Here is an 18,490-nt window from a genome sequence, read left to right as displayed (position 1 = left end):
GATGCTTTTTAAAATGTGAAGTCCAAGGAGAGACTGCAGTGGAGAATGCATCTGCTACAGGGAGGGAATAATAAGAGCACAGACCAGCTCCAATGAAATGTTATGAGCGGCAAGCATCAGGAACCTGGAAGCGCACGCTGATTTCACAAGAGGTTGACGTGTGCGTGTGTGTGTCAGTGTGTGTGCGTGTGCGTGTGCGGGTTCATGTGCGGGTGCATGTGCGGGTGCGGGTGCATGTGTGATGGCTGTATCCAGCCTTGGTTTTTAACTGCATTGCCAAAGTCAGATGACGGTGAACAAAGCCCCTCCACATAAAAATCACAAGAAGAGTGAACGAAACCGTCCAGCAATAAGGTTCTAAAATTGCCTCACCCTTCAGTACTGTGCCTGTAAAAACACAGCCCTGGATTTAATTTTAAAGCATGTTATTCTTAAACAGATTGACGTGACTGGGAATGCTACTTCCCATTTAGGGTTGCCACCGGTGGCATGGTTCTAAACACTGGCCCCATCAAGAGAGGACCTGGGCTTCTCCCACGATTTCTGTGGCAGACCCATACGTGTTTAACTATGAGCAGATTTGTGCTGAGAGCACTTACCCACGAGGAATTGGTTTCCCAGGGCCCAAACTCTGCTTTTATACAAAGGAACCTGACGAGCATCTTAAGTGGAGGAGCCTTTCAGCTCACCAGTCGGAAGCACATTTGAATCTACACTGTAGAGGTGACAGAGGACAGTGTGCTGTCTCTGGCAATGCCCCTTCAAGTCCTTTGATCTCTCAAACACCTCAATACACACACATCACCGCTTTCATGTACAAGCTGAAGACATTATTCTCTATAAATTCTGAATAAAATTTATGGCGTAGAGTTCAAATAATCAAACATTTGTAAAGTCAAATAATGTATTTTTTTTAATGATCTTTTACTTTAGATTTTAGTACCAAAACATGATTGCAATTCTGATGGGGTTAAAACTTAAATCCACCAACTACACTGAGCAGTGTAGCATAATGATGAAGTTGAGGAGTGCAATCAGGACAAATACAGAGGAAGAGGGCATGGAATCGTCCACTAAAGCACTGTGAAATAGCAAATTGCTCTACAATCAATCCAGGCAGTGAAACGCCCAGTTTCAGTCAAACCAGTTGGAATAAGGCTGCAAGCAGCGATGAGGCTCTACCCCAGACAGGAAGAAACACTAGGAAATAAAATCAAGCCAGGAGCACTCTCTTACTTCTCCAAGCAATCATCTACAAAATGGATATGCTTCAAAACAAACTGTCTCCCAGCTCTTTCAATAGGGTAAAGGGTAGAGAATTACAGCGGTGTGCAATTACCTAGTACTTCGACTTAATTTCACCTCCTCTGATCAGCAATAATCTGGATGAGGGGGAAAAATCAAAACAAAATACAGGTACGTCTCAAATCCGGCTGTCTGAAAATTGGACAATTTTTGAGAAAATCCCATTTGATATTCAGTAAAATAAAATCCAGAATTATTGTCCAAAAATCGGCGGGCCGGACTAGTTATCGGCTTCGCTGCTATGTTTTAAATGGCATGCGATCGGTCCGAGCCTTGTTGCATGAACCTCGATCCGGCCCGACCCGACCCGACCTGACCCACGCCACCATTAGTACTTTGTCTGTCTCGGTAGCATACATGCGCTCTTGATTTTCTTGTCTGAAATCTGAAAAAATCCAAAAATCAGCACGGTCTCGAGGTTGCTCGATTTGAGACGTTGTACTGTAACTATAATCGTTACAGTCCCACACAGCAGACCATGGTCTATGGTATCTTCAATACATGCTGTATGCCTGTTGATTGCTGAGCATGCTTGATTCTCCGTGGCTTTGAAGTTTCACAGTTTATAAAAATCAAATGTCACAAGACATCGGTGCATCCCATTCAGACACAGCGTGCATTTCACACACAAAATGCACAGTTGGTCACTTCCGAGGAAAATATTTTGCAACGAATCCTGCTGACAGGTCTCTGAAGGGAGTGTCTGAATCGGACTTCATCTTGGGAATCCGGCAGAGGGTACGAAGGTTGGGGGAACGCAGCAGCAAATTCTGTCCAAGACCCACACAGCTGGAAGTCAGCCAATAGAGAGCCATAGACTGTAAAAGAAAAAGGCAGGTACTGAGCAAGCTTGCCCAACCCATGAACACACACACACACACACACACGTACATGCGCACACGCAATAAATATCCTTGAAAATTCATGAGAACGGTATGATTTCATTAAACAAGAGTCCCGGGAGAAAGGGAGAGGCGTACGTGGAATCTGAGTATTTAAGTGACACATTTCCACAACCAAACCAAAGTAAGCTCTCAACAGATCAGCCTCGATAAAAATAAAGTGTACTTTTGGGGCTCTATCGATTTGTGCAGTCAGTGATTTTAGGCATACAGATTAGAGGATCCCAGGCTGGTTGAATTGGCAGATCTCAGCCAGGATGGTGGTAGGGTCACAATAAATTTGACTCTCGGGTCAGGCAGCCGAAAGTCAGCTGGGTTTCCCAGCAATCGCTGTCCATTGAATCCTGCTGGAAAGTGTGCATGTGTATGTTGGGTGAGGATCTCCAGAGTCAAATATTCTACCAACCATCATTGTCCAGAGTCAAGCATGAAGATTGGATACTTGGTGAAGCAAGGGCAGCTGGTACCCAGAGAGCCATACCCCAGCAGGTAACTAATGTCTTCACCAGGGAAGTGCTGAACATTGGCAAGAAAAAAATACTAATATTTTGGGAGGTGGGGAGTCATTTCCCACAAATATTACAGAATACAATTTGTTGGATCTTATCCTCAAATACTCTTTTCTCATAATATAGGTTACTGCTGTTTCTTCTGTAATTCATGAGTAGAAAACATCTTGGGTTGGAGGTCCTGCACTTGCAGAATTATCAGTTGGTAAGGTAGCAGACCCATGAAAAAAGCTGAAATGCTGCAGTATCCATCATGTGTCACTAGTAGATGGGGGGATGGGTTACAGTAATGGAGCACAGAGTTAGGGCTTTTTCAGCAGAGCTGAAAAGGTTAAGTGATGACCTAACATGAAGGGTTATGATAAGGTAAGCAGCGATAGATTGTTTCCATGATCAAACGAGACAGTAGTGAGAGGGTACGAACTTAAGATACTTCCCAAAACTAAAAGAGTGAATAGAAAAAAAATCTCCTTAGACAGAATGTGGGATTCACTCTTTTTAACAATGGTTTGTGGCAGTCAATAAATTCTTCGAAAAAGGAATTAATATTCCTCAATTTGAAGGTACTATCATTAGTTAAAGGAAAGCAAATGGGAGTGGGATTAGACTAGATTGTTTACACAGAGAAAAACAGTAGTGCAACTCGATGGGCTCAATAGTCTGTCTCTGTGCTCTAACATTCTTTGATTCTACTGGGCACTGGGCTTCCTTGGTTTGCTGACGGCCTCTATTGTCAGGGCCCAAGTACTGAAGCACTGCAATGCAAGTAGCTGCTTTGCAAAATGGGAATGCCGCTGCAGAAATCATTCAAAATAAATGACCATTTTAGTAGTAGTAGCAGCAAGGGATAACTGCATGATAGAATACACACACAGTCCAAATGAGAGGCAATACCTGAACTCCAGTCATGGGACCTGTAGGACAAAAAAAAGTTTCAACCCAACACAATTTTAGTTGCCAGAGGTCCCGCTCTACAACAGCTGAATCGTACAGGAGCAGGCTTTTACAGGAACACTGCATAATTAAACACACCCCCATACAACATATTTAAAGGTACTCCACAGTATGTTCAAGCAATTATTTTCAACTTACTCCATGTTAATAATTCAGAGTGAACATTTGCATCTCTCTGTGACTACGTGGAGAAGGTTTCCTTGCCAGGGTTTCTGCCTTCACTCCAGTAAATGTTCTGGATTTTGTTTAACTTCAGTGAAACTTTGTTGCGTGCTGGAGCTGGAGGGTCCAGGGTACAGTGTCAGTATTCTATGGACAAATGCGCAAGCTGCTCCAAGATTAATGCGCTCACCTAAACTGCGATCTCTGAAAAGCGGGGAGAGAGGACCTGAGGGAGGGAGGGAGGGGAGGTCAGTAGGAATGTGTGTGTGTGTGTGTGTGCTGGGCCCATGCAGCAGAGCCTGGTCTCCAGTAGTCTTGGACCCCCTTGCCATTGGACCAAGACCTTGCTCTGTCAAGTCCGTGTGGTGGCTGGTATGCAACGGCCACCCAACGATAAAATAATTCACGCACAGGCATCTTCCACCCTTTAAAATGAAGTTCGGGACCTTAGAACTCATTTTAATGTGGAAGCAAGTCATTTTCGACTCTGGGAGACTGTCTAAGAAGGGCATCAAGCACTTACCGAGGGCACCGTTGAAGCAATCGGAACCATGAGCACTGAAAGTCCACGCATGACGTAGGTGACGTATTTCTGAAATTTTGACAATTCGATTCTCCGGAGAGCAAAAATCTGTATTTGAATAGGAGAACAAAAATAGCATTACAGGTTTTGGAGCCGAGGAGCCAGGTGTTGTGATCTGACACTATGATTACTGAAGTGAGATTTTATTTCTCTACCAAGCCACTTAGACAAACATTCAAACTTTGAAACCATTTTGGATTACAGTAAAATAACAGCAGCGTGGACGTCAGTTTATCAAGGCCTAGCCAGCAGAACTGTTCACTGAAGACTATTTTATGGTGTTTGATTACATGCTCTTCACAAACTCCAGACTAAGGGACTCAATACCATCCAGTAGCTTTTAAGGAGGACACTTTGCAATCGACACAAGAACACAGAAACTAGTGGGAGGTCCGGTTTGACAACTGAATTCTGCTAATTAAATCTGTTCAGTCACACAAAAAAAAATGGTAAAATGATTAAATTCCTGAGTATTGGTCAAACATTCCCAAGCTTTTAATGATAAACAGTTCACATATCTAGGTTGGAGGTGCATGACCCCAGCTCATGCTTCTACAGTGAATGCACCGTCAGCAACACCTCACGTACAATAAGCACAGAGTTTCCTTCTCCATCACTGCAATGTAAAGTGACAAATCCCCTTGGATCCCAAGCGCAAGGCTGAAGACAAAGAATCTTGTCTAGTATTTGGTGATGCAATGGAAGGAATTTTAGAGAAGCACATTCTTTCTCAGTAACTGTTTAGCAACTGTTCTTGTAAATGGACCTTGTCCCAAGGATCCAGACATTATACCTTTTTGGCAATTAGCTCTTGCAGAGTTGTCGTTACTCTAACCATGACTCAGTGGTAGCACTCTCAGATCTCGAGCCAGGATTAAGTTCCACTCCAGAAACTGGAGCACAAATTGTAGGCTGACACTCCAGCGCAGTACTCAGGAAGTGCTGCACTGTCAGAGGTACTGTCTTTCGGATATTAAACAGTCACACACTGTTACCATACCCATCTTCTAAATGGCACATATTAGAATCATAGACATTTACAGCACGGAAGGAGGCATTTCGACCCACTGTGTCCACGCCGGCCAACAAAGAGCTATCCAGCCTAATCCCACTTTCCAGCTCTTGGTCCGTAGCCCTGTAGGTTACTCCACTTCAAGAGCACATGCAAGTATTTAAAAAAAAATGTGGTGAGGGTCTTTGCTTCTACTACCCTTTCAGGCAGTGAGTTTGAGACCCCCACCATCCTCTGGGTGAAGAAATTTCCACTCAAATCCCCTGTAAACCTCCTACCAATTACTTTAAATCTATGCCCCTGGTTCTTGACCCCTCTGCTAAGGGAAATAGATCCGTCCTATCCACTCTATCTAGGCCCCTCATAATTTTTATACGCCTCAATAAGGTCTCCCCTCAGCCTCCTCTGTTCCAAAAACAACAAATCCAGCCTATCTAATCTTTCCTCATAGCTAAAATTCTGCAGTCCAGGCAACATCCTCGTAACTAGGGAGGTAGACAGGGCTTTAAACTAAATAGGGGGTGGGGGTGGAAGGGCGGTCGTAGTAGAGAGCAATCGAGAATGCTAAAGAGAAAAGAAAAGGAAGCAATGCAGGATAGTGATTGTGGTAAGGATAACCAGATTATATCAGGAAGGGACAGAGCAAACAAACAAAAGAGTGCACTAACAAATAGGGTCCAGGTAATAAAATATAGCAATAAGACAAATGGGGCTATAGTACAAAATAATATTAAGATGGTAAATAATGTTACAAAGACAAATTTAAAAGCATTGTATCTGAATGCAAGAAGCATCTGTAATAAGGTAGACGAATTTACAGCGCAAATAGATGTAAACGGATATGACATAGTTGCAACTACGGAGACATGGTTGCAGGGTGACCAGGGTTAGGAACTGAATATCCAAGGATATTCGATATTTAGGAAGGACTGGCAAAAAGGAAGAGGGGTGGTGTGGCGGTGTTAGTAAAGGATGAAATCAGAAAAATAGTGAGAAAGGATATTAGCTCAGAAAATCAAGATGTAGAATCAGTCTGGGTGGAACTAAGGAGCACCAAGGGGCAGAAAACATTGGTGGGAGTTGTCTATAGGCCTCCAAACAGTAGTAGTAGTGTAGGGGACAGCATCAAACAGGAAATTAGAGATGCATGGAGCAAAGGTTCTATAGTAATAGTAAGTGACTTTAATCTACATATAGACTGGCCAAACCAAATTAGTAATAATACTGTGGCAGATGAATTCCTGGAGCGTGTACGAGATGGTTTTTTAGACTAGTATGTTGAGGAGCCTACTAGGGAACAGGCTATCCTAGATTGGGTATTGTGCAATGAGAAGGGGTTAATTAACATTCTTGTTGTGCGGGGTCTTCAGGGAAGAGTGACCATAACATGATTGAATTCTTTATTAAGATGGAAAGTGAAGTAGTCCAATCCGAAACTGGGGTCCTAAATCTAAACAAAGGAAACTACGAAGGTATGAGGAATGACTTGGCTATGATAGATTGGGAAGATTCATTAAAAGGTATGACAGTGGATAGGCAATGGCTAATATTTAAGGAACGAATGCATGAATTGCAACAGTTATACATTCCTTTCTGGCGTAAAATCACAAAAGGAAAAGTGGCCCAACCATGGCTAACAAAAGAAATTAAGGATAGTATTAGATCCAAAGAGGGGTTATACAAAGTTGCCAGAAAAAGTAGCAAGCCTGAGGATTGGGAGCAGTTTAGAATTCAGCAAAAAAGGACCAAGAGATTGATTAAGAGGGGAAAAATAGAGTATGAGAGTAAACTTGCAAGGAACATAAAAACCGACTGCAAAAGTTTCTACAAGTATGTAAAAAGAAAAAGATTAGTGAAGACAAATGTAGGTCCTTTACAGACAGAAACGGGAGAATTTGTAATGGGGAACAAGGAAATGGCAGAACAAATAAATAAATACTTCGGTTCGGTCTTCACGGAAGATAACACAAATAATGTCCCAGAAATGCTAGGGAACCAAGGGTCTAATAAGCAAGAGGAATTCAATGAAATTATTATTAGTAAGAAAATAGTGCTGGAGAAACTAATGGGACTGATGGCAGATAAATCCCCAGGGCCTAATGATCTGCAACCCAGAGTACTAAAAGAGATCGCCATGGAAATAGTAGATGCATTGGTTGTCATCTTCCAAAATTCTATAGATTATGAAACAGTTCCTGCAGATTGGAGGGTGGCAAATGTAACCCCACTATTTAAAAAAGGACAGAGAGAGACATCAGGAGTAGGGAAAATGCTGGAGTCCATTATAAAGGATGTGATAACGACACACTTAGATATTATCAACAGGATTAAACAAAGTCAACATGGATTTATGAAAGGAAAATCATGTTTGACAAACCTACTGGAGCTTTTTTGAGGATGTAACTGATAGAATAGATAAGGGAGAACCAGTGGATGTAGTGCATTTGGATTTTCAGAAGGCCTTTGATAAAGTCCCACATAAGAGGTTAGTGTGCAAAATTAAAGCACATAGGATTGGGGGTAGTGTATTGGCATGGATTGAAAATTGGTTAACTGACAGGAAATAGAGAGTAAGAATAAATGGGTCTTTTTCGGGGTGACATGCAGTGACTAGTGGGGTACCACAGGGATCAGTGCTTGGGCCCCAGCTATTCTCAATATGTTATATATATATATAAATAAATATATATAAATAAAAATGATTTGGATGAGGGAACCAAATGTAATATTGCCAAGTTTGCTGACGACACAAAACTAGGTAGGATTGTGAGTTGTGAGGAGGATGCAAAGATGCTGCAAGGCGATTTAGATAGGTTGAGTGAGTGGGCAAACACATGGCAGATGCAGTATAATGTGGATAAATGTGAAGTTATCCACTTTGGTAGGAAAAACATAAGGACAAAGTATTATTTAAATGGTGATGGCTTGGGAAGTGTCGATGTACAAAGGGACCTGGGTATCCTTGTACACCAGTCATTGAAAACAAACATGCAGGTGCAGCAAGCAGTTAGGAAGGCAAATGGTATGTTGGCCTTCATTGCAAGAGGATTTAAGTACAGGAGCAAGGATGCCTTACTACAGTTATACAGGGCCTTGGCGAGACCGCACCTGGAGTATTGTGTGTAGTTTTCGTCTCCTTACCTAAGAAAGGATATAGTTGCCAGAGAGGGAGTGCAGCGAAGGTTCACCAGACTGATTCCTGGGATGGCAGGACTGTCGTATGAGGAGAGATTGGGCCGACTAGGCCTGTATTCACTAGAGTTTTGAAGAATGAGAGGGGATTTCATTGAAATGTATAAAATTCTGACTGGGTTGAATAGACTGGATGCAGGGAGGATGTTTCCCCTAGCTGGGACTTTCAGAACAAGGGGTCACAGTCTCAGGATACGGGGTAGGACATTTAGAACGGAGATAAGGAGAAATTGTTTCACTCAGAGGGTGGTGAACCTGTGGAATTCTCTACCACAGAAGGCTGTGGAGGCCAAGTCACTGAACATATTTAAGAGGGAGATGGATAGATTTCTAGAAAGAAAAGGCATCAAGGGGTATGGGGGAAAAGCGGGAATATGGTGTTGAGACAGAGGATCAGCCATGATCTTATTGAATGGCGGTGCAGACGCGAAGGGCCGAATGGCCTACTGCTGCTCCTATTTTCAATGTCTATGTTTCTATGTAAATTTCCTCTGTACCCTCTCTACTGCAATCATCTTTCCTATAATGTGGTGACCGGAACTGCACGCAGTACTCTAGCTGTGGCCTAAATAGTGTTTTATACAGTTTAAGCATAACCTTGCTGCTCTTGTATTCTATGCCACTGCTAATAAAGGCAAGTATTTTGTATGCCTTCTTAACCACCTTGTCTACCTGGCCTGCTACCTATTAAACTCATATATATAGTCTGCAAGACAGGAGCTACTTACAGCTATTAAGTGGAAATATGAAGCACAAATGTTCAGCATATACAATATACAAGCACACACTAAGAGCCTGAAATGAATGCTGTACCCTTTTTCAGAACAAAGTCTGTAAGTTCTGAAAGACCAAGTCCTGGTTACCGGCGAAGGTAAATTCAATAGATTTCACTGGAGAAGACACTAGTGGCATCCCATTCATCATAGCATGTTCTGGAACTAAATTGAATGACTGACAGATTTGCATGCATGTCTTCAACTGTCTTAAAGAGCTTAAAACCAATAAATCTGAGACAGTCAGATCCTGCCCGACCAACCACTGAATAAGTGACATCCCAAATGGAGATTAGAAAGGCAAGTGATATACATCTAGACTTTAAGAAAACATTCCACAAGTTCCACATAAAAGATGGCTAAACAAGTTTACAGCAGTGAATGCACAAGGTAAAATTTGGAATGGACAAAGACTTAGGCGAGAGTATTCGTTAGGGGAATGACATTGAGCTGGGGAGATAGAAACATAGAAAATAGGTGCAGAAGTAGGCCATTCAGTCCTTCCACCATTCAATATGATCATGGCTGATCATGCAATTTCAGTACCCCATTCCTGCTTTCTCTCCATACCCCTTGATCCCTTTAGCCGTAAAGGCCACATCTAACTCCCTTTTGAATATATCTAACGAACTGGCCTCAACAACTTTCTGTGGTAGAAAATTCCACAGGTTCATCACTCTCTGGGTGAGAAAGTTTCTCCTCATCTCAGTCCAACAGTGATCCGAAGTGGCTGAGTTACATTGTGAATCTTACAGCCACATGGAGCAGTAGGCTCAAATGCTGTTTCACCATTGAAACAACTCATTGGATATATTCAAGAGGGAGTTAGCTATGGCCCTTACAGCTAAGGGGATCAAGGGGTATGGAGAGAAAGCAGGAAAGGGGTACTGAGGGAATGATCAGCCATGATCTTATTGAATGGTGGTGCAGGCTCGAAAGGCCGAATGGCCTACTCCTGCACCTATTTTCTATGTTTCTATGTTTCTACATGGCTTACCCCTTAACCTTAGACTATGGCCCCTGGTTCTGGACTTCACCAACATCGGGAACATTCTTCCCGCATCTAACCTGTCCAATCCCGTCAGAATTTTATATGTTTCTATGAGATCCCCTCTCATTCTTCTAAGTTCCAGTAAATATACTGAGTGGAGTGCACCAGGGATCGGTGTGGGGCCCACACAGTTTCTGATCTCCACAAGTGATCTTCATTCAGAATTATAATGTAAATTTGCCAAAATCAATGATACCAAACCAGAGGGAGGACACAGTACAGCCTAATGATGCAGCCAAAGAATTACGGTTGGGCCGAGGTAATATTTATAAATGGGCAGAGTTAGGCCAAATGACATTCAATTCAGGTAGAAGTACGAGGTCTTACATATTGGGGAAAACAATTAATGAATGGTTGAATTAGCTAAGGGAGAAGCTGGAAGAGATACGTCAGTGACAATAGACTCAACACTTATCGTGTCCAGACGCTGCATAGCAACAATTAACAAAGCAAGCAGAATGTCGGGCTATATTGCCAAACTAATAGAATACAAGTCTGTGCCTGTCATACCACTGTCTGTGAGAATTCATTCAATTCACAAGTTTGCAGACAAATCGGTCTGTAACCAGACATCCATAATTTTCTCAAATTACAGGAAGCCTCCACTATTTACACTGGTATTGCCATTAGCAATATAAATCAGTGAATCAGTCTGATCCAGGATAAAAAGATTCCCCCTCTGTACATTCAGATAAAGGAAATAAGCTCATAGAATCACAGCGCAAGAGGTGGCCATTCAACCATTGTGCCTGTGCTGGGTCTTTGAAAGAGCTATCCAATTAGTGCCTTGCTCTTTCCTCATAGCCCTGAAAATATTTCCTTTTAAGTATATATCCAAATCCAATTCCCTTTTGAAAGTTATATTGAATTTCCTTCCATCTTCTACAAATTGTCTATTGACGCCACTATGTCAGCCAATGAGTTGGAGGCGGTTGGGCGGGTGGGTGGATGCGGGGAGAGAGAGTCAGGACCTATGGTCGGACGGACTTAAAGCAAACAGCCTATTATACAGCAAACAAAATCTATTTACTCAGCGAGCAGAGTCTGTTTAAACAGTGCAGAACAGAAAACAGTCTACAGGGTCTATTTAAAAAGAGTCTCTACGAACTACAGCAAACAGAAAATGCAGTGAGTGGAGGGCAGTTACAGAATACAATTTATATTCGTAAAATCAGTCACTTACAGCAGTGCGGTCTTCAGGCGTGATTAGCGGGGTAATTACCCAATCATCTCCATTCTGGGCAGGAATAGTGGTGTCACTATATGTAGCTACCTTTTAAAGCAGTGCATTGCAGATCATAATAGCTCGATGCGTTAAAAAAAAAATTCTCCTCATCTCTTCTCTGGTTCTTTTGTCAATTACCTTAAATCTGGTTTCTGACCCTCTTGCCAGTGGAAATATTTTCTCCTTATTTACCGTATAAAGGGATATTTTTGATGTCTTGATCAGAAGACATGGTCTGAGCCCTAATCAAATTGAATAAATCCACACTCGACACCCGATAAGGTCTTTACCTTGGTTTATTCAACAAGAACACAATTGTTGCATTTTTGACATCCGGGACATGTGGAAGAACACACTGCGCCACAGCTCTCTGTACAGAGACTGCACTTTTTAATACAAATATTTAAACATCACTCGCTTCCCCTTCCTCTCCCTATGCGACTTGCTCACATGTCTTGCAATTTGCAGAGTTTTTTTTAAAATGACACATGGAACATTTAAGCATGTAGGAAATTACACTTACTTTTTTTGCACGAAGCACAACATTTAAAAACTCTGGTGAATTGTAATGCGTGCTCCTCGAACAAGTGAAAGAATGCCGATGCTAATACAGATTATGTAAAGCAGTGATGCCTATAATGTGACCGGCGCGTCATTTGCACTTTACCTGCAGCCCTCATTAGACAATTTGTTCCGGTACATCTGTAACTTAATTCGTTGCCTGTTTAGCTGCGGGATGTTGATGGAGATGAGATGGTGGACAGATCTTTCTCTTTTTTTCTTGCTCCCAGCAAAAAGAATGCCATTAGGGAGCCTTACAAAAGCAGAACAATGAAAAGTTTATTTTCCTTTGAGGAAGTGCTTGACACAATTGACAACTGTCAAGTATCATGCTCAATAAAGAGCTCACTACATGGGAAATTATAGGCATGGACCCATGCCCCATCGCTCCATGATGCAATATTCCAGAGAGTAGCACTTGAGCAACACACTGGTTGGAATTTTAACACCGATGTGGAGTGTTACAAGATAATGAGTCACAATCTATAGCACATAATGTTTGAACACCAACCCACTGCTCCAATATACATTATACAAAAAAAACGTACAGCTATTTAAGTAAAAGAAAATATTCTCTTTCATAGTGAGCATGAGTCTTCAAAACGATCTCCTTACCTCAACTATTAAAAGGTTAATGAATCCTAATGAGATGGGCAGTATCCAGGTGGAATCAGGCAAAGTCAGATCAGGAAACCAGAGTACTCCTCCAATTGCTAGGTCCTGAACAGCAAGTACTAAAGCAAGAAATGGAATATTAGCAATCTCACCACCCTGTGGCCCATTAACCCACCACGATCTACAAGACCCCTCCAACCATCAACTTACCATCGTTCACTGCAAAAATCCCCTAACCATCAACCACCTCCACTGCCACAACCCTCCCTTACATATCCCCATGAGCGTTGCTCCCAATAGCCCAGTTAACCCACCCAACCACAATACTATCCCTCAGCAACATTGCATTTGCCACCTGTGAGCTCATCCATCGCTTCATCAGCCATTTCATTTCCTCGAGGATCAGAGAGGCAAGGATAAAGATATTGAGGGATAAATTCCCTGAGCAACCACAAATCAAAAGACAAACTGAAATTAAAAACAAGAGGTTATTTTTAAGAAGAAAATGATATTAACAAAAAGTGCTGGAAATACAAAGAAGATTTACCAGCATCTGAAAAGACAAGAGACAGATTAATGGTTTTGTTGCACATTCTGTGGTTTCGGGTGGAAGACATGGTCTTACAGCAGATTGCAACCTCCGCTTGAACCCTCCCTCCCAGTTTTACTCTGAGCTTTTAGTCTTTGGCCTCCTACACTGCTCCAGCCAGACTCAATCAAAAATTTCAAGAATAGCATCTCAATATTCTCCTGGGTATTTCTGCAGTCCATCAGGCTGATATAATTTTTGGGTTTCACTGCCATTGACTGAGGATTTTTGTCAATTCATATCTTTTATATATTGAATGCAACATTTTGTTGACAACAAAATCAACCAACATAAAATCTCAATTATTGCCACAGTTATAATGGGAAAGTGTTGAGCACAGACCTGAAACGTTAACTGTTTCTCTCCACAGACATTGCCTGACCTGCTGAGATTTCCAGCACTTTCTGTTTTTAGAACACATCTCATAGCAATTTTCACCCTGGTGATACACCCTAGCTGGTATAGCACACAGGCCAGCCATTACTCTTTACTTTTGCAGGTAACGGTAGCTTTGAGACAAGGATCTTAAAGTCTGATTCTAAAAAATGTTCACCATCATGCTAGAATGATTTTCATTCAATGTGCCAGGCAAGCGGCTGGCTGAACAAGACATATAGGTGCCACGAGCTCTCACATCAAGAGTGGCACTTTAATCAAAAGGGACAATTGGTGGACCAATCTGTCATGTATTCAACCAGCAATGTAACCCATGTATAATCTGACCTAAGTTGTACACTGTGAGAACAATGACCACTAGGTGGTGAACTTGTGGGAGACACTCCTAACCTGGACCTTCAGATATAAAAGATGATATTGGCTCCAATGAACAAAATGTTGAATCATTGTGGGTGGAGATTAGAGGCAGTAAGGGGAAAAAGTCACTGGTCGGCATAGTTTATAGGCCCCCAAATAATAACTTCACGGTGGGGCGGGAAATAATCAAGGGAATAATGGAGGCATGTGAAAAAGGAATGGCAGTAGTCATGGGGGATTTTAACCTACATATCGATTGGTCAAATCAAATCGCACGGGATAGCCTGGAGGAGGAATTCATAGAATGCATACGGGATTGTTTCTTAGAACAGTATGTAACAGAACCTACAAGGGAGCAAGCCATCTTAGATCTGGTCCTGTGTAATGAGACAGGAAAAATAAATGATCTCCTAGTAAAAGATCCTCTCGGAATGAGTGATCACAATATGGTTGAATTTGTAATACAGATTGAGGATGAGGAAGTTGTGTCAGAAACGAGCGTACTATGCTTAAACAAAGGGGACTACAGTGGGATGAGGGCAGAGTTGGCTAAAGTAGACTGGAAACAAGGACTAAACGGTGGCACAATTGAGGAACAGTGGAGGATTTTTAAGGAGCTCTTTCATAGTGCGCAACAAAAATATATTCCAGTGAAAAAGAAGGGCGGCAAGAGAAGGGATAACCAGCCGTGGATAACCAAGGAAATAAAGGAAAGTATCAAATCAAAGACCAATGCGTATAAGGTGGCCAAGGTTAGTGGGAAACTAGAGGATTGGGAAAATTTTAAGCAACAGCAAAGAATGACTAAAAAAGCAATAAAGAAAGGGAAGATAGATTACGAAGGTAAACTTGCACAAAACATAAAAACAGATAGTAAAAGCTTTTACAGATATATAAAACGGAAAAGAGTGACTAAAGTAAATGTTGGTCCCTTAGAAGATGAAAAGGGGGACTTAATAATGGGAAATGTGGAAATGGCTAAGACCTTAAATAATTATTTTGCTTCCGTCTTCACAGTGGAAGACACAAAAACAATGCCAAAATTTGCAGGCCACAGGAATGTGGGAAGGGAGGACCTTGAGACAATCACTATCATTAGGGGGGTAGTGCTGGACAGGCTAATGGGACTGAAGGTAGACAAGTCCCCTGGTCCTGATGAAATGCATCCCAGGGTATTAAAAGAGATGGCGGAAGTTATAGCAGATGCATTCGTTATAATCTACCAAAATTCTCTGGACTCTGGGGAGGTACCAGCGGATTGGAAAGCAGCTAATGTAACGCCTCTGTTTAAAAAAGGGGGCAGGCAAAAGGCAGGTAACTATAGGCCGGTTAGTTTAACATCTGTAGTGGGAAAAATGCTTGAAACTATCATTAAGGAAGAAATAGTGAGACATCTAGATAGGAATAGTGCAATCAAGCAGACGCAGCATGGATTCATGAAAGGGAAATCATGTTTAACTAACTTACTGGAATTCTTTGAGGATATAACGAGCATGGTGGATAGAGGTGTACCGATGGATGTGGTGTATTTAGATTTCCAAAAGACACTCGATAAGGTGCCACACAAAAGGTTACTGCAGAAGATAAAGATACGCGGAGTCAGTGGAAATGTATTAGCATGGATAGAGAATTGGCTGGCGAACAGAAAGCAGAGAGTCGGGATAAATGGGTCCTTTTCCGGTTGGAAATCAGTGGTTAGTGGTGTGCCACAGGGATCAGTGCTGGGACCATAACTGTTTACAATATACATAGATGACCTAGAAGAGGGGACAGAGTGTAGTGCAACAAAATTTGCAGATGACACTAAGATTAGTGGGAAAGCGGGTTGTGTAGAGGACTCAGAGAGACTGCAAGGAGATTTGGATAGGTTAAGCGAATGGGCTAAGGTTTGGCAGATGGAATACAATGTCGGAAAGTGTGAGGTCATCCACCTTGGGAAAAAAAACAGTAAAAGGGAATATTATTTGAATGGGGAGAAATTACAACATGCTGAGGTGCAGAGGGACCTGGGGGTCCTTGTGCATGAATCCCAAAAGGTTAGTTTGCAGGTGCAGCAGGTAATCAGGAAGGCGAATGGAATGTTGGCCTTCATTGTGAGAGGGATGGAGTACAAAAGCAGGGCGGTCTTGCTGCAACTGTATAAGGTATTGGTAAGGCCACACCTGGAGTACTGCGCGCAGTTTTGGTCATCTTACTTAAGGAAGGATATACTAGCTTTGGAAGGGGAACAGAGACGATTCACTAGGCTGATTCCAGAAATGAGGGGGTTACCTTATGATGATAGATTGAGTAGACTGGGTCTTTACTCGTTGGAGTTCAGAAGGATGAGGGGTGATCTTATCGAAACATTTAAAATCATGAAAGGGATAGACAAGATAGAGGCAGAGAGGTTCTTTCCATTGGTGGGGGAGACTAGAACTAGGGGGCACAGCCTCAAAATGCGGAGGAGCCAATTTAAAACTGAGTTGAGAAAAAATTTCTTCTCCCAGAGGGTTGTGAATCTGTGGAATTCTCTGCCCAATGAAGCAGTTGAGGATAGCTCATTGAATGTTTTCAAGTCAAAGATAGATTTTTAACCAATAAGGGAATTAAGGGTTACGGGGAGAGGGCGGGTAAGTGGAGCTGAGTCCACGACCAGATCAGCCATGATCTTATTGAATGGTGGAGCAGGCGCGAGGGGCTAGATGGCCTACTCTTGTTACTAATTCTTATGTTCTTATGGGGGAAGCTCCACCCACTCTCTGCACTTGAGTGTTAAGGAATAAAGGACAGGTCACAGACTGACCTTCTCTCAAGCATGGGCCTCGTGTGCATTTATACTGTATAGTAAGGACGTATCAATGGCGACGAGAAACTGGGATTTAAACCACGCGAGCATGGCCACTAGCAGAACAGACGAGAGGTACTGTGTTAAGGAATGGTTGGGACAGAGATTCAACATTGTTAAAGCAGCACACAGTTCTCCAGGCAGACAAGGGCAATCGGGCATGCCCCAACATGTAGTCGAACCCAGAGGGGGAGTTCGACAGAGACAATGGCAAGCTGAACGGCAATTCACGCCATTGCAAGGGACAATGCGGCCGGTAATGGGGCCATCAACACCTGTTCATGGCGCACTCGAGGACAATAACAGGGGCAGTCAGGGACGATCGACTGGCAAGGGACCTTTTGTTTCCAACAGCAGCTCATGTTGGAGGCGTGGAGGCACACACCCAGCCGGAGTTTGCAGAGATGAGCAAAATACCTGCAGAAATTGCAGAAATGAACGCTGGGGGAAAATCGCTGGAAGCTGAAGTTCAGCGAGTTCATGTGGAGCATGTATACAGTTCATACACCAGGACGCCACCGATAATGATGAAAGTGCTCCTCAATGGCATCCCAGTATCAATGGAGCTAGACACGGAGGCCAGCCAGTCCCTGATGGGTATCAAACAGTTCGAAAAGTTGTGGGCGTCCAAGGCCAAGAGGCCAAAATTATCGCTGATTGACGCACAGCTACGGACATACACAAAGGAGATCATTCCGGTGCAAGGCAGCGCCACGGTAGTCGTGACCCACAAAGATTCGGAGAACAGGTTGCCACTCTGGGTTGTCCCGGGGGACGGTCCCACACTACTGGGGAGGAGTTGGTTTGCTGTCATGAACTGGAAATGGGGCGATGTCAATGCAATTTCCTCTGTGGAGCGAGTATCATGCTCACAGATCCTGGACAAATTTGACTCATTATTTCAACCCGGCATTCGCACTTTCATGGGGGCCAAGGTAGTGATTCACATAAACCCGGACGCCAGGCCAGTACACCACAAGGCCAGGGCGGTGCCGTACATGATGCGGGAAAAGATAGAAGGCGAATTGGACCACCTGCTGAGGGAAGGCATCATCTCGGCAGTCGAATTCAGTGACTGGGCGAGCCCGATTGGGCCGGTGCTCAAGGCGGATGGGTCGGTCAGGATATGTGATGATTACAAGGCCACCATCAATCGGGTGTCACTCCAAGACCAGTAACCGCTACCGAGAGCGGAGGACCTCTTTGCAACGCTATCCGGTGGCAAACATTTTTCAAAATTGGACCTGACCTCAGCTTACATGATCCAGGAGCTGGCAAGTGAGTCGAAGAAGCTGACCACCATCACGACACACAAGGGGTTGTTTGAGTACAACAGATGTCCGTTCGGGATTCGCTCGGCCGCCGTGATCTTCCAACGAAATATGGAAAGCCTCCTCAAGTCGATTCCAGGGATGGTAGTTTTTCAGGACGACATTCTCATCACGGGTTACGATACCGAAGAACACCTCCACAACCT

The 18,490-nt window shown here is 43.0% G+C and overlaps 1 protein-coding gene across 4 annotated transcripts in view; it reads right to left on the bottom strand.

Annotated features, from left to right (window-relative positions):
* Positions 1-886: 886 nt before the first annotated feature.
* Positions 887-18,490, bottom strand: part of cox18 (cytochrome c oxidase assembly factor COX18) — a 103,286-nt gene continuing 85,682 nt past the window's right edge. For all 4 annotated transcript variants that reach the window (XM_070883304.1, XM_070883300.1, XM_070883301.1 and 1 more), the window contains exons 5-7: positions 12,845-12,963; positions 4,356-4,463; positions 887-2,123 (exon numbers count right to left, since the gene is read on the bottom strand). In XM_070883304.1, coding sequence (XP_070739405.1) covers positions 1,950-2,123; positions 4,356-4,463; positions 12,845-12,963 — 401 coding nt within the window. In that variant the 3' untranslated portion in view covers positions 887-1,949. The remainder of the gene's footprint in view (positions 2,124-4,355; positions 4,464-12,844; positions 12,964-18,490) is intronic.

Source organism: Pristiophorus japonicus, chromosome 6 (genome assembly GCF_044704955.1).
Source record: "Pristiophorus japonicus isolate sPriJap1 chromosome 6, sPriJap1.hap1, whole genome shotgun sequence".
Lineage (NCBI taxonomy): Eukaryota > Metazoa > Chordata > Chondrichthyes > Pristiophoridae > Pristiophorus > Pristiophorus japonicus.
Note: the sequence above shows the minus strand (reverse complement) of the source record. Positions and strands in the feature narration are given on the sequence as shown.